The sequence below is a fragment of the Lotus japonicus genome, chromosome 4 (genome assembly GCF_012489685.1).
Source record: "Lotus japonicus ecotype B-129 chromosome 4, LjGifu_v1.2".
NCBI classification, from domain to species: domain Eukaryota; kingdom Viridiplantae; phylum Streptophyta; class Magnoliopsida; order Fabales; family Fabaceae; genus Lotus; species Lotus japonicus.
Genome location: NC_080044.1, coordinates 75,691,027 through 75,718,673, shown reverse-complemented (window position 1 = coordinate 75,718,673; position 27,647 = coordinate 75,691,027). Strand labels below are relative to the sequence as shown.

The 27,647-nt window shown below is 37.2% G+C and overlaps 3 protein-coding genes across 3 annotated transcripts; 2 read left to right on the top strand and 1 right to left on the bottom strand.

Annotated features, from left to right (window-relative positions):
* The first annotated feature begins 317 nt into the window (after nt 1-317).
* LOC130713373 (uncharacterized) lies at nt 318-632 on the top strand. Its single transcript, XM_057563143.1, has one exon. The coding sequence runs from the start codon at nt 318-320 to the stop codon at nt 630-632; it is 315 nt and encodes a 104-aa protein (XP_057419126.1).
* Nucleotides 633-7,467: 6,835 nt separating this feature from the next.
* On the top strand, nt 7,468-8,504 carry LOC130715913 (uncharacterized). Its single transcript, XM_057566069.1, has one exon. The coding sequence runs from the start codon at nt 7,624-7,626 to the stop codon at nt 8,143-8,145; it is 522 nt and encodes a 173-aa protein (XP_057422052.1). The 5' UTR covers nt 7,468-7,623; the 3' UTR covers nt 8,146-8,504.
* An 11,503-nt stretch (nt 8,505-20,007) lies between these two features.
* LOC130715951 (protein LIGHT-DEPENDENT SHORT HYPOCOTYLS 10-like) lies at nt 20,008-25,609 on the bottom strand. The gene is made up of 2 exons (XM_057566114.1): nt 24,885-25,609; nt 20,008-20,542 (listed from the first exon to the last, which is right to left on the bottom strand). The coding sequence occupies exon 1, from the start codon at nt 25,485-25,487 to the stop codon at nt 24,900-24,902; it is 588 nt and encodes a 195-aa protein (XP_057422097.1). The 5' UTR covers nt 25,488-25,609; the 3' UTR covers nt 20,008-20,542; nt 24,885-24,899.
* Nucleotides 25,610-27,647: the final 2,038 nt, after the last annotated feature.

The window sequence follows — 27,647 nt, the reverse complement described above, 5'->3', positions numbered from 1 at the left end:
TAAATAAAGAATACAATGCATACATTATTTAATGAATATCAAGTGATTTGTATCTAAATTTATCAACTAAAGTGTTAATATAATATAATATAATATATATAGTCTAATGATGTGAAACTTTTGTTATAATTTTTCAAAATCGAATTTAAATTTGTTTTTTTTTTCTTATTATAATCATCATTAGCCATGATTAGTTGGGGCTAATTCTAATTCGTTCAAAATAAAATTTTTTTTGTTGTTTAAATGACTCATGTGGGTTATTAACCCACAACCTTGATCTTTTGCTGTGTAACGCATGGTCTCCTCCTCCAACCAACATGGTGAAGTGCAATTCTGATGGGAGTTTCTGTGATAGTAATCAGCGGATTGGTGGCGGTGGAATTATCAGGGATCACCTTGGCCGTTGGGTGGTGGGCTGCTACTCCGGGGAGGCTGGAGATAGTGCGTTCAGAGCAGAAGCCGTGGCGATGCGAGATGTTCTCCAGTTAGCCTGGGAGAAGGGGTTTAGACGAGTGATCTGTGATGTTGATTGTGCAGAGCTGACCTCCATAATAACAGATGAAGCAGCTTCTCAAAGACATGCAGAGTTTCTTGTGCTTGGTTCTATTCGTCAGCTTCTAGCACGAGAGTAGAACGTCAAGATCAATTGTGTGCATCGAGAGAGCAATATTGTAGCAGACTACCTTGCCAGGAGAGGTGCAGCAGCAAGATCTTCTGGGGCTTGGGTCATTGAGTCTCCTGACCCGGATGTTGAGTACCTTCTCTTGAAGGACTCGTTGTCCATTCTTTAGTTAGTTTTCTTTGTCTTTGTTAATTTTTCGATGTATCAAAAAAAATCAAATTTTTTATAAATAAATTAAGAAATAAAATATAAAAATTATAACTCATTTATTTTCAATGTAATTGGACGATAAATTATTTAATTCAATCTTTCTCATGATTGATTTAGACAACCTTTTTTTATTTCACATTTTAATAACAAAAATAATAAAAATGTTATAGGGTGTCCAAGAGGAAACTCAAGACCAAGAGTATGGGCCCATTTTTGTCTAATTGGGTCTTTGGTTGCCATGCACGGGTTGTGGGTTGGCGTTGGATTGGAATTTGCAGCGGTTTTGGGCCATGTCGGGCTAACTTTTTTTTATCTAAGTCCAATTTGTTTTTCCCCCAAATTCTTGGTAATTTTTTAAGTTGGATACAAGAAAGAGCTTTAATTTGACCAAAAAAAGAAAAGAGCTTTAATTTATATATTGGATACTTATATTTTTATTTGTAATAGTCCAAAAAAGAACTATATTTAACCAACTTTGATGGCATATTTAACTATTTTATTACGTGTGTTATATTCACTACTAAAAAAAATGCAAAATAGCGAGGGGAGAAATCCCTCGCTAAAAGTGAAAAACCCTCGCTAATGCGACAGAACAGAATTAGTTGCTGAAAGTGGCGTCGCTAAACTATCAGAGACAGAATATGGAATTTGTCGTTAATTGAGACGGAAAAATCCATCGCTAAAGAGGTCCAAGGTTTGAGACGAAATTATTCCCTGGCTAAATCTTTTTCCAAGTTAAGCGACAGATTTTGAGACAGAAATTCAGCGAGGGAAGTAATCCGTCGCTGTATTCCTATGTGAGAGTGAGTAAGCGACGGATTCAGCGAGGACATTTTTCTGTCGCTGAGTTTAAAAGTATCCTTTTGTTGGAACAAAATGAAAATGTGTTTCCAAATCCGTCGTTTTTAGTGACAGAATCTTGTCCGTCGCTGAATCTATTTTTTCTTATTTCTAGTAGTGAGTGCTTTTATGTGTCTTCAGCTTTTTTTGATATATTTTCACTAGACCAAAAATCTAAATAAATAAATATACTACAATTAGAGAAAAAAACATGGATCAATAATAAAAATAATTCCAACTTAAATCTCTTAAAAATGTATGCCACCCAAACTACAATAATATTTGCTCCGTAGGATAGCTCAAGTGGTAGGAGCTGGGGAACATATGAGTTGGTTAGGGGGAGGTCCAGGGATCAAATCCTGGCGGGCGCAATTTATCTTTCCGATGTAACAAAAAAAACTACAGTAACATTTATCCTTTAACGAAATTCAAAATAATATAAATATATAATATTTTTTAATTCTATATTTTTTGGGTTTTAGTTGAGTTATGGTATATACACACCTCTCCACTTCTTTTCCACACTAATTTATATATATTTTTCTTTTCTCTATCAATCAAATCACCTATCACATCTTTACTTTCTCTCTCATTTCTTCATATCTCTCTCTTCTTCCACCTCTCCACACCTAAAAAATGAGGTGTGAAGATATAATTATTCGTTTTAGTTACACTATCATGGAAAAATAATAGCAAAAAGCATATTGAACCAGCTAGCTCAAACACACCACTGATTACACCATATCTAGGGGTATTTGTGGAATGAGTTCGACTTGACTTTTACTCAGCCCTAAATATTGATTGAGTCAGTTTTTAAACCTGAAACTGTCTCTATACCCGAAGATCCAGGTCACAAAAGGACGAGTCCAGGTTGACCTGAAGGACAAATTGAATGTAAATTTCAAATTTCAATAATAACAATAAATACTTATTATTATGTAAATAATTAATTTATTATCCTATTAATGTATTATGAAAGAAACTACATAGAAGTAAGTTTTTCATAACAAAATACTAAACTAGAGTAAAGAATATAAATTTAGTTCACTTGAAACTTTACAATTAATGAAAACATACAAAACTATGTTTTGAGGTTAGTGGCTAAGCATAATTATGGAACGGGTTGGGACGGGTTAGATCGACTTGACTTCTACCCGACCCCAAATATTGATAGGGTCTTGTTTTTAAATTCGAATTCATTCCTAGACCTGAAAAAACCCAACAAAATGCGAGTCTAAGAAAAATGAGTCAGGACGGGTCAATGGACATTGGACACGGTTGGGTCCTGTACAGCCCTATGTGTATCCCCTTTCCTGCTATATGCTTTCCAAATCAAGAGAAATCTTCGAAATTTGGCAAACTGACAGATAGAGGGGAAATCATGAAAATGAAACATAATAAAGTTATATTTTTTCCAAAAAAGAAAAAAAGCAAAAGAATTTGAAAAGGAATAGGAATGGCACATGGGAAATGGAACTTATCTTTCCTAGCAGGTCAGTCTTATAATCGACATAAGAAAATGTTATTTTCACACACTTATAAAAGACATACGCATTAGCTGTGAAGCGGTTAAAGACTATCACAAATATACATGTCTCTCTTGTATATATATATTAAAAATTAATGTACACATATAAAAGCTCATCCACACAGTGACGGATGCAAGTAGACAACTATGAGGGCACTTGCCCTCACTTGAATATGGAAAATTACATTAGAAAAAAATTTGAGTAGTAAAAATATGTGAATTTTAATGATTTTTTGATAAAAATTGCCCTCACTTATGTCCCACGTTACTAAATGCCCTCACTTGTGTCTCACATTGCTAAATGCTTTCACTTGAGTAGTAAAAGTATGTGAATTTTAATGACCCATTTAGTAAAAAATGTCTTTACTTGTGTCTTCTTTGGTAAAAAAATGTCTTCACTTCTAACTTCTAATAGTATATGTTATTTTTTTTATTACAAATTTATATGTATATATTGCCCTCACTACATAAAATTTCTCGATCCGTTACTGATCCACGTATAGCATCCAAATTTGGATGATACAGAGCAAATAGAATATCAAAGCCATGGACCCTTCCTCTGTGCCTCCCATAGTTGCCCACTTATTGCACTCTGTACCTATTTAATGAGTGGACCACGTCAATGGATGGATGTGGCATAACTAGCTAGCTACAATTAATTAATAGGCAAATAAAACATCCAAACAGTTTTAACTGCCTCTCTTCTTTTGGTAAATCTCAATAGGGTTGGCTGTTAATTGGAAGATACATTGCAACATGATACTCAAATCATATCAATCACCTAAAACTTGCTTCCACAAAGATATTAGGACAACCCACTTTAATTTCTTGGATGCCATCATCTTACTTTTGATTTCATTTTTTAACTGAAAGGCTCTTTGTGGTTTGAACTATACCACAGGATACTTACTTAGGAATAAAAAATATTTATAGATTTCACCGTTTACAAATTATTTTCCTTAAATCACATCTTCTATTGACAGTTTGGTAAGATTTGATGATATATGGCATGTTTAGTTATCAGTACTATTGTATATTGACACAAACACACGCTTGCACATACTTTAAAATAAAAATCAAACAAAACTCTTCTTTTAAATTATATTAGAAATATGTTCATATTACACTCGGTTGATATTTAAACGTACACATAATGTATTTTTGAGGGTAGAAGGTTCGTTCAATTCACAAACATGGTTTGAGTTGTGAAATTGAACCATTAGAAAAAGGACAGTACCATCTCTTGTTATAAAGCCTATAGATGTTAGGTGTTTTTCTGTGGTACATTATGATTTATGAATCTAAGAAAAAACCATTATGGTTTGAGTTGTGTTATTTAATTTTGCATGGATCGCATGTACATTAGACACCAAAGTGACAATCTGCTTGTTGATAGTAATAAGTACATTCTCCGGTCACTATTATAAATAAAAGTTAGTTTTGTAGGTTCATTCAATAAATGTGTATGTGACCATTTTAATGACTACATACATTATTTATTGAATGAACCTAAAAAGCTAACTTTTGCTTATAATAGTGACCGGAGGGTGTACAATCATGACTCCATTACCTCAAAGACGACCCACATTACTTGGGGAGTTTATGCACCAATGTGAGTTTTTTGAGTAGTGTATGGATAATGTTTATATAAGGCATATATGCATCATCTCCTAAATACAACAAGGCTTCGTTTGACGCCTTTTTAGGTTGAAAATATGAGTGCGTTTTTTCCACGGCTATAACTTGGAGCATCAGGAATTATATGCGTTCAATGGATGGAAATGCATACCCAAATGTACACAAATTGTATAAATTGATGGTTCAAAATTATGGTTGCGCTGCAGTTTTATTGTGAAATTATGAATAAATATAAGGGGATATATAAAGAGACAATTATGATTGTTATGCTGTTGTGGTAACTAAAAAGTGGTTTTGCCTAAAAACTGACCCACGGTGGATCACTTCAACTTTCTACCATTGGATTTATTGTTTTTTATTCGAACGGTCCAGATCAGCTCATAATAATAATAATTCATTAATTAAATATATATAACTTTACTAAAATACCCTTGTCTCTTCCAATGCTTCCTTCAACCTCACTACAGTCAATCTCCCTCAGCTTACCAGCACCGCCACCGCTAATCTCCCTCAGCCTACCAGAACCGCCACCACACCAAAATTCCAGATCCGAAGTTGAAGCAACATGCAAACCCATCATCTCCACCCAAAGCACACTACCAAAAAACTCATATTTAGAACTTCACCACCGTCAAATCTAGCTCGCCGGAGAGGGAGTTAGCCACGGTCATCACATCCACCCACAACGTAGGTACACAAAGCCAGATCCACCTGAAGCACTTTCTACGCCGCAACGAACTGTCCAACCTTCACATAAAACCCTTTGTTGGCTTCGCATAACCTCAGAAGCCTATCGATCACCATCTCAACACAAAATCGAAACAGTTATTTGTCAAAAAGTGAGGGAATCGGGATCGAATCGGTTACCGTAAAGACGGCGCGAGCGGCGCGGACGAGGCCGTAGATTTCGGAAGAGTACTCTCTCGGAACCACTCCACCCAAAGCCACCCCTCCAAACACCCAGATCCAAAATCACATTGGCAAAACCCAGATCCGAAATTGCTCATGCCTGATTTGTGTAAGCAGCAAAGAGAATGGGAAAAGAAAGAGTGTGTGGCACAGATCCGGTTGTTGGAGATTGATTGTTGTATGAAGAACATGAGAGAGAAAGAGGGTTGTTGAGGGTTCTAACCCAGAAGAACCAACAACTACTGCCACACCATTCCAGGCACCCAATTCAGTGGCGAAAAGCACAAGAACCCCAATTGTAATTCCATTATTCCACCTGAAGACACTAGCATGATGCTTTGATGCATAACGGTGGTAACAGATGAAGAAAAGATGAATAAGGAAGAATTTGAGCTGAGGATAAACATGGAAAAAATTTAAGGATGAAGGTTATTTTTATCTTATCATAGGTATAGTAAAACTGAACCACCGTGGATCAGTTTGAAACTGACTCACGCTAGGCGCACCCCTAAAAAGTCCCTCAAGTTTGAAAGATGAGAAAAAATTATAAAATTCTATGTATGAAAGAGAAAGAAAAAGAAACGAATAAAGCATTTTGAAGGGTAGCTCTTGCCTCTTGGTAATATGGCAAGTGGACAAGCAAATTGGCCTTAGTCAAAGCACTTAACAGACCTAAAAGCCATTACATGCACTTCACTTTCCAATGAAAACCACAGCCCACATGATCTTGCTTGGGGATATTGAAAGATCACAAACTCTTCTCAAAAGAAGATCTCCACTCCTATGTACTCCATTTCCCAGTTCTTGTAGTTGTATACTCCAATATCACTCCAAACAGAGTCCTTCTCTCTCATTGACTCATGAACCTACATCACCAGCCTCCTCAACTAAACTTCTTGTGCAAATATTCATTCTTTGGTCTACACACATGTCAACTTTTAATTGATTCAAATGACATATTCAAAACACAGTTCCAAGTTTTGGATTGCTAACTAGTCCCATCATCTTTCAAATACACCACAGGTATCCGTATCCCAATCTTTCAATCCTAACATAATATTATTGAAAGCACTAATGGAGTGAGGGGATCAGGGGAAGAGGATAGGGTCCCCAAATAATGGATCAAAAGCCAAACTACAGAGTGTTGCGCAATTATTCACACCATGAATTTCATGTCAAGCTAGTGCCAAAGATTTTCCTCCTACCTACTCAAAAGCAGCAAAGAAAACACATCAAAAGAAGTACACACACATTGCTTATCCATTATTATTTTTTGTTTTAGAATATTTTTATCTGTATTTTTTTTTCACAATAGTTATCATCCACAGGAGAAAATTCTAAATATAATATATGTCATTACTTAAATTTTAACTTCAATTATATTTCAATATAGTCAATAGCTGAACTCCTTAAGTATTTAGTCGAAAGTTTCATCCCTAAACAATGTTTACAGAAAATGATTTGTTGGGAAAGACTAATCAACTTAATTATTTTGATCTTTGAATCTCAAATAATTAAAATTATTTTGATCTTCGAATCTCAAATAACTAGTTTCATGAATATCCGTTCTGCGTATACTTACCAACAAAATTTAGTCAATGCATATTATATTCATACACTTTAAATATATTTTTTATACATACATTTATGTTTCTTTAAAAAAATGCATAATTTTGATGCACAATTAGTTCATTATACCCACTTTCTAAGTCTAATAGTAGATGATTAGCCAGATCATAGAGTCTGAGATCAATATCTGTTTGTTTGGCTCACTCACCCACCATATATTTACTCTTTCTACCTCTCTTTCTCCTTTCTCTATCATTGAGAACCAAACTGAGATACCAATGAAAAGAGAGGGAGTGAAGAAGAAGCCATGAAAGACAGCATAAGGTGTTGCATCTCTTGCATCCTCCCATGTGGAGCCTTAGACGTGATCCGCATAGTGCACTCCAATGGAAGAGTAGAAGAAATCAGCGGCACCATCAAAGCCTGTGATGTCATGAAGGCACACCCCAAGCATGTCCTGAAGAAGCCGCACTCCACCTCCTCCTCCGCCGCCAGAGATGGTGGCGGAGGTGGAGGCGGAGAGGAGCTCCCCAAGATTGTGATCGTGCCGCCTGATGCAAAACTCCAACGTGGGAAGATTTACTTCCTCATGCCCCTCCCTCCTACTGCAGAGAAGAATCAGAAGAAAAGGAAGAAGAGGAAGGAACAGAACAACAAAAACAACAACGATGGTAGTAGTATTTCTATGCAAAGCTTGCTTGATTCTGATCGCTACTTGTCTGATATACTCTCAGAGAAGGTAACTACAACAAAAGACAGAAGAAGGGGGCGTTTTGCTGTGTGGAGGCCTCACTTGGAGAGCATTTCAGAGACACCATGTGATCTCTGAAAGGGTTAGCTATATGTCCATCCAGGATTCTAAATTGCGGAACGCATTGCGTGATGTGGCTGCAGTATTGCGGTTGCGGAGGGTACCGCATCGGCATTAGACCATAATTGCTTATAGGGTATCTATGAAGAGATTTTCTTTCCCATTTTTAAAAAATATAGAGAAAATAAAACTCCTTTATTCTTCTTTTGTCTCTGTTTTTGCTCTGCTTCCTCTTCCTCTGCTGAGGCTTTCTGTGTATATAGAGTAGCCAATACATGGGGCCTAGAATTGTAACCATATATATATATATATATATATATATATATATATGTATATGTTTGTATCAGTTTCGAATCAATTCAGAAACTTATAACCTACTCGCATAAGATTCTCCTCATAATTGGTTCTAGTTCATGAATCAATTGTAGAAAGATTTCCAATCATGCGCCTAATTTTGTTCATTATTGTTTGAGGGTGTGTTCACATAGTGGGGCATATAATTGATCAAAGGGTGTCCTGATTTTGTAATTTCCAGGAAGTGGTGAAGCAAAGAACTTCATATGGATTTCAATTTGTCTTGGTTTTAACTGTTGAAGCAAAGAATTTAGAAGAGTACCCATAAAAGATGAACTATGATTGAAACATGGAGAGGATGATTATGATCCCAGTTGTACTTTGTCAGTATATGGGGCATACCACAAATGTAATTCTGTATTGGATCATATTGGAAGCTGATTGCGACAGACATGATAGATGTTATGCTTCTGCTACCACTAAAAAACTTCATTTGCCATTATTCCCATTGTTCTTTAAATGACAGAGTAGTTTGGATGTGTCAATCATTCTTTAAAGAGAGATGATAACATAATGCCGCTATCACTTTCTACTTTCTATATAAGCTTACATATTTTATTATGATTCTGATAATAATAGTATAACATGTTAATCATTTTGCCTGATGATAAATTTAAGTATATAACTATTTCTTCTTCTTTTTACTTGTGAAAATTTTGCTGTGCTTTGTGTTGTCTCTCATAATTGATAAACAAGTGATTGCTAAGCACATTAAATGTCATATCATTGTTGGAACTTTGCAAGAAGAAGAAGAAAGTAACAGAATTGTAACAGAACGAGAGAGAGCAAAAGAGTTTGACTATTAACAGAAAATTTTGTTATTCACTATCTGAACTCAATACAATGGGATTCTGCTATTTATAATAGCTAATGCCAACTTAGCTTTTGAACTAGACTAACTAACACTGTTAATTAGCAAGTAATACTAATTAACCACCTAACTTTTGAATTACTATTTAACATCCCCCCTTAATCCAAAAGTTACAACAAAATCAAACAATCCCAAACTGTCCTAGATACTGTAGAAAACCTGCTAACAGGGAAAAAAAACTGCAGAACCAAAACAGATACAAAATTTCAAAGCACAAGAACATTCATCATCTTTTTCAAAGTCTTGAACCTATCGGCCTTCAATGGCTTTGTAAACACATCTGCAATTTGCAGATCAGTACCACAATGCTGCAACTTGATCTTCTCTTTGCTAACTTGATCTCTCAAAAAGTGGTACTTAGTTTCAATGTGCTTTGATCTACCATGACTAACTGGATTCTTGGCAAGATCTATGGCAGATTTATTATCCACCATCAGCTGAACTGCCTCATCTGTCTTCAATCCCAATTCTTCAAGTAAAGCTTGAATCCACAGCCCTTGACAAGCAGCACTGCATGCTGCTATGTACTCAGCCTCACAGGTTGAAAGTGCCACGGCAGCCTGCTTCTTAGAAGACCATGAAATAGGTGCTTTTCCAAAGAAGAACACATAACCCATTGTGCTACGCCTATCCACTTGATCCCCACACCAGTCTGAATCAGTATAAGCTACAAGATGTAGATTACCATCTTCCTTCTGACTTGGCAAGTGTTTAGGAAAGAAGACTCCATGATTAGGTGTTCCCTTTAAGTATCTAAGAATCCTCTTAGCTGCAGCTAAATGAGACTGTCTTGGACAGCTCATAAACCTGCTAACCAAGCCAACACCATAAGATATTTCAAGCCTACTATGACATATAAACCTCAGGCATCCAACCAATTGTCTAAACATGGTACTGTCAACCTCAGCTTCCTCTTCACACAATCCCAATTTCAGATTACCTTCAACTGGAGTCTCAGCAGGATTACAACTTAGCAAGTTGAACCTCTTCAATACCTCAAGGATGTACTTCCTTTGATGCATGAGAATGCCCTCACCAGTTTGAACAAACTCAATCCCCAGAAAATATGACAGTTTACCTAAATCTGTCATCTCAAATTCATTGTTTAAGCTTCTTTTCACAGCTTGTATTTTTGAGTAACTACTGCCTGTGATGAGCAAATCATCCACATAAAGGCAAAGCAAAAGTACACCACCAGAATCACAAGACTTCACATAGACTCCATGCTCAACTGAGCACTTGTGAAAACCTGTCTGGGACAAGAATGTATCAATCCTCTTATTCCAAGCTCTAGGAGCTTGTTTTAAGCCATAAAGGGCTTTTCTCAACTTCAGAACCTTGTGCTCACTGCCCTTAATTTCAAAACCAGGGGGTTGTGTGATGTAAACCTCCTCCTCTAGAGGTCCATTCAGAAATGCAGATTTGACATCAAGCTGCCACAAATCCCAGTTCTTCCAACTAGCCAAGGCTACAATCATTCTCACTGTTTCCAAGCGAGCAACAGGGGCAAACACTTCAGAGTAGTCAAGACCACCTCTCTGCATAAAACCTCTCACAACAAGTCTGGCTTTGTGTTTAGAGATTGACCCATCAGGATTGAGTTTCACTTTGAACACCTGATGACCCGGGTTTATATGATGTTTTTAGGGTTTTTCCTTGTAGGTTTTGAGTCTTTTTCTTGTGTCTCATGTAGTGTTTCATGCATTCTCATGCATTTTTACTTTTTTTTGGTGCATTTGCATTAGTTTAGTAATTTTGTAGTTTTATAAGGGCTTTAGTTGCATTTGATTAGAGTTTAAGAGTCATAGGCAATTTCCACTTGTTTTGGAGCCTTTGTGCAAAACTAACCTCTGAATTTCTAGATATTTTCCTAGCTTTGTCATCAAGTTTTCAGGTTGTAACAGCTGAAGATGGAGTGTCTAGAGGTTTGGAGAATTGAAGAGAGGCTTAAAGAGGAGTTAAAATGAAGATCAAAAGGTTTTCCAACGAGTCAGAGCGCCTAGGCGTGCTCCATTGGCGCCTAGGCGCCAATTGCTTTTTCCAGGGTTCTGGAATTGGCGCCTAGGCGTGCTTAATTGGCGCCTAGGCGCCAATTACCTTCCAGAGGCACTTTTTCAGCATGGAATTGGCGCTCAGGCGCTCTGAATTGGCGCCTGAGCGCCCGGAACAGCCCAAACTCGTGATTTTTGCCTATAAATAGGATTTTAGTCATTTTCTTTGGGAATCTTTGATAGCTATTCCATTTTTACATAAGTTTAGAAGGAGAGGAACATCTAGGAGAGTGAGAGAAGGCTTCCAAGCTTGTAATTCAGGTTCTTAGCCAAGCCATGCTTGGCTAATCTCTCTTCTTTTGCTTTGGATTTCTTTGTAAGACTTTTTATATTTGAGTTATAATCTTAAGTTCTTTCCCACATGTTCTTCTTCTTTCCTTGAATCCCATATCCATGCTTTATGTTTCAAGTTAGAACATGTGCTAGCTTTATGCTTTTCTATAATAGAACGGAAGTTTGTTATAGATTATGGACTTGTTATGGGATTACCTCTTCTATACTTGCTACTAGGAATAGAGGAAGGGTTGGGGTTTGTTGGCCTGAACTTTATAATCTTTATGCTTCAAACGAATGTTTAAGTACACAAGGAATTGGGCTTATCTTTTGGTTTGAAAGAATTATCTATGCGAGGCATCGATAGGTAGTTGCTTAGGCTATAACATTAAGGAGAGATTCATGAGAACATGTGCTTAGAATGGTGTGCTTGAATTGATTAGTTGAACAAGAACCCAAAGCATGTTATTTTCTGAGTTTATGTTTATTTTTCCTTATTACTACTTCGACATATGTTTGCCTCAATAAAACAAACCTTCAAACTCGAGGCTTAAACCGAATCTATTCACTCACAATCCCTGTGGTTCGATATTTAAAACCGGGTGGATTCGTACACTTGCGGATTTACCAACAAGTTTTTGGCGCCGTTGCCGGGGATTGTTTGTGATTTTTGGTTTGAGTTACGAGTTTGAAGTATAGTCTACCTAAGACTATAACTTAGGGCTGAATGGGAGACAACCTATGTTGCTTTTTTCTGTTTTACGTTTTATCTTTTGTTTAGTGTTTCAGGAAATAAAAAGGATACAAACTTGGAAGCAGTCAACCACTTGGAAGGAGGTTCTTTTTACCCTGAGTTTTAGTCCATGCATTTTTGCATATTTTTCTTTTATAGATTTTGTTTATCCAATTTTATCATGCATTGTTATATAGAGTCTTTTATACCTTGGTCTTTATTCCTTATACTCAAATGACATGTTCCCAAGTCTTGCTCACTCACATGATGCTGGTTTTGAAAATGTTTTTAAGTGGATACTTTGTGCTTTCTTTTGGGGAGTGATTGTATGTTTGGGAAAGAGAGGGAGAGACTTCGGTCTTCTAAGTGTTGTCTTGAGGATAGAGTTGATGTGAGTCCACAAGGGTCCATCTTTGACCCTTCACTATATAATTTCCCTGGAGGATCCTGACTCACTTGCACTTCTTGGTTCTGTGTTTCATTTCATGCGTCCTTGAGTGTAGCTTTAGGAGACTTGCATTCTTGAGACTGGTAGGTTTTCTTGTATTTTAGAAATTGTTTTATAACATCTTTGTCCCTAGTTGACCCTTTTGAGCCTTATGGAGATTTCCTTGGTATCTATGTTTAATGGGCTGGTTGTTTGGAGGATTCAATGGGGAGTTGTGGTTCTTAACTCTTGATGGAGCTAGTTTATAAAAAGTGCAATTGTCTCTTGCCCCAAAGAAAAAAAAAATTGAAAAAATTCAAAAGAGAAAATGAACTCCATGGTGTGGTGGAGTTCCAAAAAAAAAAAGAAAAAATATGAAACAAAAAGGGGTTAAGAGACTTGAGTGCTAAGTATCAATAGCTTGAAAGCTCCGGAATGCCAAATTGGACCACACTCAAATTTTGTGCAGCCTTAGTTTTCCTTAGGGACCACCTACCTTGTGCTTTACCTAGCCAACATCATAACCCTTTTGAAGTCTCATTCAATAATGCATTGTCAACTTTAGTTGCTCTTGAAGAAATGATTCTCAGAACCTATGAACTTGCTTTTGTGCTCAGTGCACTAAACAATTGTCTCATGCTAGGATGTTAGCTCTAAATGCTTCTCATAGTGGACTCTAATTCTTCTTTATCTAAGAGTAGCATAAAGTTGATTGTTGAATCTTTCTCTTGGAACTAACTGCATTTACTTGATCCCCCGGTTTTCTAAAAATGTATCCCTCTTTTGGCATGTGTGTTGGGAGCAATTCTTTGTGCTTGAGGGCAAGCTAATCTTAGTGACGCTCGAGGGCGAGCTGTCGTTGAGTATAGTGGTGTGATGACCCGGGTTTATATGATGTTTTTAGGGTTTTTCCTTGTAGGGTTTGAGTCTTTTTCTTGTGTCTCATGTAGTGTTTCATGCATTCTCATGCATTTTTACTTTTTTTTTTGGTGCATTTGCATTAGTTTAGTAATTTTGTAGTTTTATAAGGGCTTTAGTTGCATTTGATTAGAGTTTAAGAGTCATAGGCAATTTCCACTTGTTTTGGAGCCTTTGTGCAAAACTAACCTCTGAATTTCTAGATATTTTCCTAGCTTTGTCATCAAGTTTTCAGGTTGTAACAGCTGAAGATGGAGTGTCTAGAGGTTTGGAGAATTGAAGAGAGGCTTAAAGAGGAGTAAAGAGGAGTTAAAATGAAGATCAAAAGGTTTTCCAACGAGTCAGAGCGCCTAGGCGTGCTCCATTGGCGCCTAGGCGCCAATTGCTTTTTCCAGGGTTCTGGAATTGGCGCCTAGGCGTGCTTAATTGGCGCCTAGGCACCAATTACCTTCCAGAGGCACTTTTTCAGCATGGAATTGGCGCTCAGGCGCTCTGAATTGGCGCCTGAGCGCCCGAAACAGCCCAAACTCGTGATTTTTGCCTATAAATAGGATTTTAGTCATTTTCTTTGGGAATCTTTGATAGCTATTCCATTTTTACATAAGTTTAGAAGGAGAGGAACATCTAGGAGAGTGAAAGAAGGCTTCCAAGCTTGTAATTCAGGTTCTTAGCCAAGCATGGCTCTTGCCATGCTTGGCTAATCTCTCTTCTTTTGCTTTGAATTTCTTTGTAAGACTTTTTATATTTGAGTTATAATCTTAAGTTCTTTCCCACATGTTCTTCTTCTTTCCTTGAATCCCATATCCATGCTTTATGTTTCAAGTTAGAGCATGTGCTAGCTTTATGCTTTTCTATAATAGAACGGAAGTTTGTTATAGATTAGGGACTTGTTATGGGATTACCTCTTCTATACTTGCTACTAGGAATAGAGGAAGGGTTGGGGTTTGTTGCCCTGAACTTTATAATCTTTATGCTTCAAACGAATGTTTAAGTACACAAGGAATTGGGCTTATCTTTTGGTTTGAAAGAATTATCTATGCGAGGCATCGATAGGTAGTTGCTTAGGCTATAACTTCAAGGAGAGATTCATGAGAACATGTGCTTAGAATGATGTGCTTGAATTGATTAGTTGAGCAAGAACCCAAAGTAAATCACTCTTTCTTTTCATTTTCTGTTTCATTTATGAATTTATATTTTCTTTTTCCTTATTACTACTTCGACATATGTTTGCCTCAATAAAACAAACCTTCAAACTCGAGGCTTAAACCGAATCTATTCACTCACAATCTCTGTTGTTCGATATTTAAAACCGGGTGGATTCGTACACTTGCGGATTTACCAACAACACCCATTTTACTGAAATAGGTGTCTTGTTTGCTGGTAAATCAACCAAGTCCCAAGTCTTGTTCCTTTCAATAGAAGCAAGTTCTTCTTTCATTGCCAATCTCCAAGTCTTATTTTTAATAGCTTCTTCAAACTTTACTGGATTAGCATCAGCCAGTAAAGCCATGTGAATCATGTCACCATCACTGTTGAACTCAGTTTCTGCAATCAATTGATAATCACTAAATCTGGCAGGTAGAGTCTTAGTTCTGATTGGTCTTGGATTGTGAACCTGAATCTGATTCTGATTCTGAGAAGTCCCTGGCACGTCTACAACTGCAGACTCTATACCTTCTGAGTCATCATGATCCAAATCCAGATTTACTCTTTGCATTGAATCATTAACAACCATAGTTTCTTTCCCTTTCCATGCACTATGTTCTTCAAACACCACATCTCTACTGAACTCAACTTGACTTGTTCTGGGATTGTACAGCTTATAAGCTCCAGTTGAGTTATATCCTATGAAAATCATGGTTTCACTTTTGTCATCAAGTTTCCTCCTTCTCTGGTCAGGGATATGTTTATGACATAAACAGCCAAAAATCCTAAGATGTTTGACTGAAGGCTTTCTTCCTGACCATACAGCTTCAGGAACTTGTGAATCAACACTCTTAGTAGGACACAGGTTAAGCACATACACCGTTGTCATCACAGCTTCTCCCCAGAACCTATGAGGCAGGGATTTTCCTTTCAGCATACTCCTCACCATGTTCAGAACTGTCCTGTTTCTTCTCTCAGCAACACCATTGTGTTGTGGTGTGTACGGAGCTGTAACTTCATGCAAAATTCCATTCTCTTCACAGAAGTTGCTCATCTCATTTGAGCAATACTCTCCACCTTCATCTGTTCTCAACACCTTAATACTTCTACCAGATTGCTTCTCAGCCATTGTCTTAAACACTTTGAATACTGAGAAGACTTCACTCTTTGTCTTAAGCAAATAAACCCACATTTTTCTACTATACTCATCAATGAATGAAGCAAAATACTTATTTCCACCAATGGAAGCAGTTTCAAAAAGGCCACAAACATCAGAGTATATGACATCTAATACAGCAGTAGATCTAGTGGGTGTGAAAGAACTGAAAGGTGCTCTAGGCTGCTTGCTAACTAAGCAATTTCCACATACCTTAGAGGGAAGCTTGATCTGAGATAAACCATGCACCATATCTTTGGACTTCAGAGAGCTCAAATCCTTGAAGTTTAGGTGGCTAAATCTTTGATGCCATAGCCAAGAGTTATCTTCCAATTCAGCTGTCAAACACTGAGAATCTATGGCAGTCAATTTCACCTGAAAAGTTCTGTTTGGAGTGAGAGGGACCTTCATAATTTTTCTCTCATTGGGGTCAAATACTTCAAGATGCCTTTTCTTCATGCTCATGGAGAAGTCCTTTTCCAGTAATTGACCCATGCTGATGAGATTAGTCTTCATTCCAGGCACATAGAGGACTTCAGAGATCACAACATCCTTGCCATCTTCTCTCTTGACCAGAACATCACCAATGCCTTCTGCTGAGATAAACCGATCATCAGCAAAGCGAACCCTACTCTTCTTGTTCTCATCAAGGTTGATCAGCCACTCTTTGTTACCAGTCATGTGATTTGAGCAGCCTGAATCAAGATACCAGGTTCCTGGATAGTTTCCACCCTCCTTGGTCACCATCATGAGCGTCACATGCTCTTCATCAGTGATATTGCAGGTTGCTGGATTGCTTTCACCCTCCTCGGTCACCATCATGAGAGTCACAGGCTCTTCATTAGTGATACTTCCTTCCTTAGCCAGATTTGCTTCATCACTTGTTCTCCCTCGAGTATCACCACCACTCGGTGCTTTGCATTCAGAAGAAAAATGGCCAATCTTATTGCAATTGAAGCAACGAATCTTCTTTCTATCAAATTTCCTCTTACCACCTTTGTAATTGCTAGACCCCCCTCCTCTTCTTGATGAAGATTCAGGTTGATCGTGGTCTTCTTGATTCTGGAATTGAGATTGCTTTCATGAGCTGTTCTTGTAGTCTTTCGATTTCCCCTTTCCACGATAACCACCTTTTCCAGAAAACCCCCCTTTCTTGGAGGTTTGTGCTTGAAGCGCTTGATCAGTCGATTTCGATTTCTATGACGATCTTTCAACGATTCGTTGTTCATGAGCCTCTAGCGATCCCTGAAGCTCTTCAATTTTGAGATTCTCCAGCTTCTTTGATTCTTCAATCGCCACCACAACATGGTCGAACTTTGGGGTTAGGGTTCGCAGCACCTTTTCCACTATTGCTTGATCAGTCATCTTCTCACCGCAAGCTTTCATCAGATTTGTGAGGGAGATGATTCGATTGAAGAAATCAGCGATGCTCTCATTGGTTTCCATCTGCAACAACTCAAATTGACGCCTCATCGTTTGCAATTTGACTTTCTTCAACTTCTCTGCACGGCTGCACCTTCATTGTTCTTCTTCAGGATCTTCCATGCCTCTGTAGAGTTCGCTGCTCTAGCAATCTTGTCGAAGTGTGCGACATCTACGCACTGGTGAAGCAGAAACAACGCCTTGCAATCTTTCTTCTTATTTTCCTTATGCGCAGTCCTTTGTGCCTCTGTGGGTGCCTCAGGAAGCTCTGGGCACCCGTTCTCCACTATGTCGATGACTTCTTGATACCCCATGATCACCTTCATCTGGATTCGCCAACGATCCCAGTTCTTGCCATCGAGTATAGGGAGATTTGCTGGAAAATTTCCATTGTTGTTCTGACCCATCGTGAACCAAAGCTCTGAATACCAGTTGTTGGAACTTTGCAAGAAAAAGAAGAAAGTAACAGAATTGTAACAGAACGAGAGAGAGAGAGAGCAAAAGAGTTTGACTATTAACAGAAAACTTTGTTATTCACTATCTGAACTCAATACAATGGGATTCTGCTATTTATAATAGCTAATGCCAACTCAGCTTTTGAACTAGACTAACTAACACTGTTAATTAGCAAGTAATACTAATTAACCACCTAACTTTTGAATTACTATTTAACAATCATTAGAGATGATAATGAGTTTTGGAACTAGCATTTTAGTAATTAACAATGAGAGAAAAGCACAATCCTTTAAATTAGATAGAGTGTGACAGCAACATGGATCTTCTACAGCTTTTTGCCGTAAATTCTTGACTCTTAATTCTTTTATTAAATGGTTCGGATTAAATTGTAAAAAGTTAAAAAGTTTGAAGTTTTAGGATCCAAATTCAGGTGGAAAAGCTACCATTTTTCTAAAGCTGGAAAAAATATATTCTTTGGGGACCCCCAAAATGGGGATGACATATTCATAGGTTATGCAGTGCAATGCAAAGTTGTACTTACTTCCCCACAAGTGGAGGAAAAAAAGAAAGAAATAGGAAAATGGGATTGGATCAAGAAAAAGGGCAAAGGGGTAGCTTCGAGGTGTGAGGAATTAATTGAAAGTCCCCACAAGGCTTTCCCACCATACTCTAATAATGCATTGCAAGTTTGCACAAATAAGAAGGATATGGCTGTGAGCATTTTGTATTTTTTGGGGTATGGCAGCAATGATTTTTTGAGCTCTTCAGGTTCGTGTCAGTGGTAAAGGTGATTGATTAATACAGTAGAGTTTGACCTCTGTTATTGGCTAGATGGAGGGTCATTGAATATTTAGCCTTGAGCATAGCTCTTCTTGACTTGTTCTGCTTCTTATGCTGATTTCTGATGCAAGAACATATAATTGGTTTTTATTTGAATGTCCCACCATATGTGGCCAACAAAATGTTGCTTGACTAAATGATGTATGAATCAGTAAACCATTGTAGCATGATCTAGCCCAATTCAAGGAGGGATGCAAGTATAGATTTAGTTTGCACAAATTATGCAGATATGCCGATTTAAGTATAGTACAAAACTACTCTATAAATTATTATTTATTGTAAAATGATTTGTATAAAATTACATCTGATATGGGCAACAATTTTTTTCAAAGACAAAACTCAGTTACTGTTCATAGGTACTTTTTGTGCTAATAAGCCGATAAAAAATTCAATTACTCACCTTCTTAGTATTTATTAATGTGTTAATATCTCAATGGCTTAATTGCAACTTTGGTCCCCGACGTTTACCAATGCCACGATTTTGGTCCCCACCTAATTTAATTACATGGATGGTCCCCGACGTTGTAGGCCGTGTGCAACGTTAGTCCTACCGTTTATTTCTTAATGGAGGAGGTTTACGTGGACGTCTAGTTGGAGAGAGAAAGGAGGTATGAGGAGAGAGGGAAGCGCGTGAGTATCACCTGACCCTTTTTTGAACCCATTATACCCAAACCCCTGACCTCCCTGGAACGAAGAAGTAACGCGATTTAGATCCCTAGGGTTTCAGATTTGGGTATAATGAGTTCATATAAGGTTCACGTGAGTTCACGTGATACTCACGTGCTTCCCTCTCTCCTCAGATCTCTTTTTTCTCTCCAACTAGACGTCCACGTAAGCCTCCTCCATTAAGAAATAAACGGTAGGACTAACGTTGCACACGACCTACAACGTCGGGGACCATCCATGTAATTAAATTAGGTAAGGGACCAAAATCGTGGCATTGGTAAACGTCGGGGACCAAAGTTGTAATTAAGCCTATCTCAATTTTCAACCTATATGTCATGTTGTAATTAGAGAACAACAAAAAAGCATATGAATGGAATTGTGTGCAAGTCTTCACCTTCATCTCATACCATGCTACTTAGTGCGGTAACGCAACTAGATTGTAACAACATCTATTTATAATATATTAAATATGAAATGTGAGATGTGTAATTGACATATCAATTTTTATTATTCTCATTTGATTCCACATAAGTAATTTAAACAATTGAAGCACTCTCATTTCTTGATTTTTTAACTTTCAAATAATCATTTTAGTAACCTTTCCAACCATATTAATATTCTCATAACTTGAGCAAGGTAAGTCACTGAACAAGCGTGATGGTGACCGGCTAGGTGCACGCAGGTGCTGTGGGTGAACATGATGGAACCGAATGGGGGAGGTACGTGCAAAAGGGTACTCATAGAGTTACTTGCTCGAGTTCCTGAAGAGCAATTAGCCTCGTTTGTGGGAGACTCAAATCCTCATTAATTGAACTGAGCTTGAAAAAAAAATTGTCATTTGTATTTTGAACAAGAAGCAGTCTCATTCTCATATCTTATAAGAAGTTACTAGTTTTTATATCTCTAATAACACACATATAAGACTTACTAAGACTAAACTGTCTTAAAAAGGATTATGCTGAAGAACTAAGTGAAATTTCATACTGAGTTTCTGTAATAATTTTTCATCAAATTGCAGTAGAGAGATGAATATACTTTTACCACGTGCCCTTTCAAAGTGCCAAACGTGCATGCTCTATCCAATTAACTTGTTCGTATGGGCCTGCAAGCAAAGAGGCAACAAATGACTTTTACAAACAATAAGACCTCTCAAGAGTGAGTGTAGACCAGGAGAAATATCCATGACTACTAAAAAGATAGTGAAACGAAACACAATCAACCTTATTTATAGAGTCAGCTAAGTAACTAACTAGTTAACTAATAATCAACAGTTCTAATATCTCCCGCGAGCTGGAAGTGGTAAGTATTAGCACAATCAACAAGAAAAATAGAACTAGCCAACAAAATAGAGAAATTTGATATAAGCAATCTTAATTGCAATGGTGCGTGCTCCCTGCTGAAATTTCTTCTATATTTGCACATTGTGTCTCAAAAAATGGCTGCATCATCTATAAACATGACATCATCTATAGTTCCACCAGCTCGAGTTAGAGCTTGATTCATATCATCATATATTAGGACACCAAACATGCTTAGAACACCTGAGCTTAAACCAGCTGAAAGCACTCCAAATACTGCCGAATTAGCATGTGAATCAATTTCATTTTTTCAGCTGTCCTTTATTTGTTCAGATATTTTCTGTGTATATGGGTTTGTAGCATCCCTCAATGCTACATTCTATTTATTCATTCATTTTGCTGTTCAAAAAAAAAGTGAATCAATTTCAAAACTACCAGAAAACAACACAACATCAATATCCTTATCTTGAGCTGAATAATTCTTGAAAGTCTCTAAAGTGCCTTCAAAGAGCAAATTGGTGATGATTTCTGGTTTTTTTCCCATCTATCACCACGAGATTATCCTCTTCAGAATCTATGAGTGGTTGGTCTCTGTTAGCTATCCATATAACATTGGAAGCATTGACATTTGGTTTCTGCATTAATTCAATCCCTGTTATTGGTTGCAAGACTCAACTCCATCTTGTAATCATTTTTGCAAACACCTTGTAATTAAGCAGATCCAAGGTTCACCCAGATCAAATACAATTTCTTAAAGAGAATTCCCATCTTAGAAACATTTTCACAAACACCTTGTAAACAGCTCAAAGATCCACTCGGATCAAACAAAATTATCAAAACATTCAGCAATTAAAACAAAACTCCATAACCCTAGGCAAGACTTCATGAACAACTAAATTTGTTTGATCGAAAGTGTTAGAAATATAATATAAAATCATTCTTGTGACCCTTACCCAAACACTTAAGCTTTTGGGATTATTGGTTGTTTGACATGTATATCAGAGCCTCTCTATGACTAAAAAGTCTAGAGTTCGATTATTGCCGCCCTCATTTTCTGATAAAATGTGGAATTCCAGCACATGATAATAGGTGAGTCTATGCATTATCTACACTTCAAACCCAAGCGAACTCTTGCATGATAGGACGTGTTAGAAATAATGAAATATAATACAAAACTATTCATGTGACCCTTACCCAACAACTTAACATTTTGACATAATTGGTTGCTTGGCAAAAATAAGGTTTTCATTGTTCAAAACAATTATATTACCTCTGCGACGACTATACGACAAACAAAGGCGCCGTCAAGGATGAAAAGTAGGCTGGTGATAACAATCGCAGCACGGAGGAAGGCGTGAGCTCCACTGTTGAAGCTCTAATGTCATATTAGAATTTGGGTTATGTCTAACTCTACCGTAAAAGCTAGCTTAGATGTGATGATTATCATCTCATAAATAAGAGACATCTTGGTCATATTTCTAATTAATGTGAGACATTTTAATACACTCCTCACACCTACAAATGGACATTAGAAGCATGAGATTTGTAGGAATAAACATCTACAGATATATATGAGTAGTCTCTAATAAACAAACAATGCAGTATAAACTCTTATATTATACTTAAATTAGAAAAATATGGTTTAGGTAACATCAACAAACATAGAGCTCTCAACTAGAGTGTGAAACCAGAAAATATCCATAATTAAAAAATAATGAAATAATAATAACAAAAAAAAATAATAATGAAATAATACATAATGAACCTACTTTTTTTTTTTTGAAAAGAGGTCAATGATATTATTAAACTTCAAAAATAGCAACATCCATGGACTGGATACTCTCCAAACCCGGAGGAGCATCATCTATCCAGACAAAACATTGACCAGACAAGGCATACTTTGCCATGAAATCAGCGGCCTTATTGGCACCGCGACTAACATGACTCAAACTAAAAGATGAAACTAGAAGACAAAGCAACACAATCCGACACAACAAAAGCTAAATAAGAGAAATTAGAAGCAAAAGTTGACCAAGCTCTGACAACTGCCAAGTTATCTGTTTCAAACACCACTGCCTGGCCAAACGAATTGCCCAGCGAACTGCAAGTCCTTCAGCAACGGCAATGCCTAGACAATGGAACTCCCTTGCAGCAGCAGTATAGCCAGCACACGGCCCCGGGAATCCCTGGCCACCATCCCCATTCCACAAGTACCCGACTCAAGAAGTGCCACGTCTGTATTGATCTTCACCACGCCAACCGACGGAGGCTTCCATCCCACCACAGGCGCTGCTCCAACTCTCATCCCCGCCACACCAACCCCTCTAGCAGTCACAACCCGCACAGACGAAGCCAAACACCAAGTCTGCTCGGCAGTAAACTTCACTTGCTCAAAAACCCACCAATTCCTTCTAGATCGAATAACCCACAGCAAAGTGATAACATGCTCCGTGAGTGCTTCATCCTTCAGCTTAAAGAACTGGTAGAGCCATGCAATGAGGGCCCTGACCCAGTAACGTCAAGAGGGGGCATCACCGATAATGGTGAGCCAAACCAAATACAACGAACCTCTGGACAGTCCATCAAAGCATGCGATGTCGTCTCAACTTGTGTATCACAAAAAGGACAAGCGGCATCGATAGGCACCCCTCTACGAGTTAAAGCAACCCGCGACGGAAGAGCCCCGGTACACGCCCTCCAAACCATTTCCTTACACCTCGGAATCGCCTTGGAAGCCCACAACAGGTCCCAAAACCCATAATGAACCTACTTACATATAAAGACATTCAAGAAAACCTCTTTAACTTCACATCTAAAACTTGCTGTGACAATAAATTAAGATTTAACGTCACCTTCTTGTACTCAAACGGAACTTTAGATATATACCATTGATGTGAGCTCTTAATTGTACCACTTATTGGTCTGGAACCTCAAGCAATTTTAGTGATAATTATAATTGCCTGTTAAGGCCAACAAATTATTGAAGCCTAAGTTGCTATATATTCATCATGTGTATAGATATAGACACTACAGATCAAATATGAATACAAAGCTCACATTTAATTAAATTTTCTCAGTCCTTCTTTTCTTCTAATAATAGAAATTTCTTTTCACATTTTTTGAGGTTTTCTACGGTGCGGATAAGAAATCTAAACATAATAGGTAACTATAGAAAAGTGGCCCTCAGCTTCCACTAATAAGAGACAATAAGTATATAACAATCTAGACAAAAAGTCATGGGACAAGTTAAAAAGGCCATGTCTACATGCACTGACTAATTAAGGACCGGATCTAAACACTGAATAAAATGAAGCTTTGTGTGCAAAAATAATTGAAGTCTTTGGAGCTAAAAAACGGTTTTGATGTTACAAAGTTTTCTCTGGACCACACAATCTATGTACAAATTTTTTTTTTGAGGGAAATCTATGTACAAATTAATAGGCAATATATATGTTTTAAATTAAAGAGAATTTGTGCATGTGTTATACTAATTAAAACATGTATATGTTTAAAATAATACAAGAGACAAGATTTTCAATATATGTTAGTTTCTACGTCCGATTGTGTATGCAATCACACACATGCAAACTATGATAAGATGAAGCTCACACAATCACACATCCATGGGGAGCAAAAGAAATCTAGGAGAATCAGAAAAGGCCCATAATTAGCATAAAGCAAACCCGTGACCGTATTTAATTAAGGAACTGAAGTAACAGTGTTTTGAATGATAGGAGAGAGAAAGAAATTAGTGAGGGAGAGAGAGACACTAAATTTTACTCTAGTAAAAGATTCTCACTGCAAACCATCTCTGATCAACAACACAAAATTAGGGTTTTGATTCTGCTTCTAGGGTTTTGCATGCTACAAATGGTGGCTGCTGTATTCCTCATCCAAACTTGACCTTTTCCTACCTTATTTAGTTAAGGCTTCCAAATTCCCCAATTAATTAATATCCTGATCATCAGATCACTTTTTCCTGTTAATCTTATATATGAGTTAATAATCACTTTAAATTTCAAGCATTCAAGGTTGAAGGTAGCTACTAGATATAGCTAGCTGATAAATCAAAATATAAAGCAACAATAATTAATATACATGCACCATATCATATATCTTATAAATACATATATGAAAAAAGCTTACCATCCATATCCCATCTCAATTAGGACCTTCTTGATTGACGACTTGCGCAGTTTGATGAGTACTAGTCTCCTTCATTTGATTATTCTTCTTCCTCTTCTTCTTCTTGTATGGGATCCCTCTTGCCTTTGCTTGGCACTCCTTCACCTCACGCAGGTAGAGACGAATGGCTCCGGCACCAAAGGGGTTGGTGTCTGGCGAGCCACCATGCTCCTCATAGGCGGCTCGAAGGCGGCCGATGAGTGCATCCAGGCTGCCCCAAGCCTGCCTGAGAGGGCAGGCACAGGGTGCGGGCGGGGAAGGTTGGCCAAAGAAGATGCAACCGTGCGAGTGGACCTTAGTCTTCCCAAATTGGTCAAGGTAGCGAAGGAAATCAAGAACATGGTTGAAGTTGCACTGAGAGAGTGGAACTTGGGGAGTCCTATTCTTCAAGTATTGCCCAAAGGTGTTCCAATCTCGTCGTTTTTGTGACTCATATCGGCTTAGCGGCTGCTGTTGCGGTTGCGATTGGACTTGTCGATGATGATGATGTTGTTGTTGATTGGATGGTGGTTGTGATGATGATGAGGATCCATGAGGTGAACCATTTTGAAGCTGGCTAGACATGTTTGGTATCTTGTTCTAAGGGGGAAGAATGACTACGGTGGTGGAAAATTAACAGGGTGAGTGCTGAGAGGTTAATGAGGTGAAAGAATATGGGAGTGTTGGGAGAAAGATGAAAGTCATGTCTTGTGGTCTTTTAAGAGGACATAACATGGGGCCTACAATGGTGCTTTTCTTCCTCTTTCTCCTCATCGAGATCTCTATATCTTATATAATTTTCTATGGGAAAATAATATTTTCACACTCAATTTCTCCTACATCTTAAAATAAGATAAAATTAATTAAAAATGAGAAAAATGAAAAATATAATGTATAATGTGATAAAAAAATCAAAGGGATCAAAGAGAAAAGAAATGTGGGTAAAAATAAGATAAAAAAATGTGATTGCGAATATATTAAAATCGTATGTGTTTCTACTTTTTACTTATTTGCACTATCGTACACTATTACAATATTTTATAAGGCATCAATAGTACAATCACACCAATTATCGTTCTTCACAATAGGCATTATGGCCACTCGATAGTGGTTTGCATATATAGGGGACCCTTTTTCCTTGATTTTGTCTAATTCTGTGGGAGCCAATCAGAACTAGTTTACTCATTATTCGGTGACTTGGTGCTTATAGTCCAAGTGATGCTTCATTTAATTAGGATTTTTCTATATTTCGACCAAAAGAAAGGAATTTCAAATAAATAAATATAAATAATTAAGGACTAAATCGGGCGGGAGAGGAAGAGTGTTGAATTGAGAGTGGGAATGGTGGTTCTTCTTGCTAATAGTTAGGGTGCTTCTCTGAGTTAGATAAGAGCTCATATGTTATCAAGTCACAGTGTCAATGATTATTTCTGAAGCTTCTAAGCTTAGGATGCAGATGAAAGAATTGCCTGGAACTCGGTGTATTATTGGGAACCATGAAGGAGTCATCTTTCAAGTTACCCTTGAGTAGAAATTTTACATATAGTTTGAGGTTTTCAGAAACATGTCATATGCAACCAGAACTGATTTTGGATGAGCACAAGCTGTTATATTTATTCCAATTGAAAGCCACTCAATCGTCCCTCTGCCAATCTTCTCAGACAACATGTGTTGATGGCTTAGGAAACCCATGGGTTTGATGTTGGAATATGTAGAATATGCTAGAAAGAGAACCTATCTTGTAAAATGTAATTCTCTATTTGAAAGGATACATTACATAACCTACAACGCAAAATTTTCAAAACAAAAAAATCAAGTCACAGTGTCAATGAAGACTTTATACTGACACTCTGACGTCTAAGTTAAAATATCAGGGAAGAATAGTGAGTGATGAGGAGTTGTGTACCTTGCGTAACGCCAAACCGGCCTTTTATAAAGTTGAATTTTGAAGATATTGATGTTAGGGTGTTCAAGGTTGGACTTCATGATAGCTTGATGGGTACGAGATACAACAATAGAGAGGAACTATTACATGCATCTTCTAAAAAATCAACTTGGTCGCCCTGTCCAATATAATGTGCATATAGGTATTTAAGTGAGGTATTGTATTTTTTTTGGAATGGATTGTTTTTTCCGATATGCTTGTAATAATTATTGTTGTGGAGATATGGGAATATTCACATAATCTTAGAAAAGTTCATTGTTAAATGATGGTTCACGTCTTTAAGGCTGATTCGAAAGTTTACTTGAATAAGCATAAAATGTATGAAGCAGCAGAGATACCTTTGAAACCTGTTTACGAATTTTCAGCACTAAAAATGTCAGACTCGAGGGTACATTAATTGACAAATGGTTATTATCAAGCATGACCCGCAACATACAAGCTTTAATAAAAGTTAAATGTTAGTATTGTTTTCCAATTCTTCTAGCTAATTGATGAGTTTCCTTTTCCCTTTTACATTTTTATTTTCTATGCATATTATAAAATTTATATATTAATAAATAAAGTAATTAGTATTATATTTGATTGTGGCAAATATATGCATTAATTAATTAGTAATTATAGGAGTGCATGTTAGCTTAACACATCACAAAATTCAAAACCTATTGAAGAATTGTAAAGTGGCTAACAATAATTAAAGATTGAATCACACGCATAATTCGAGGTGAGAATAGTAATTATTTACCCATCTCTAGTTTTTTATTTAACTGATTGAAATTCATTACTCTCTTCGTTCCTTTTTA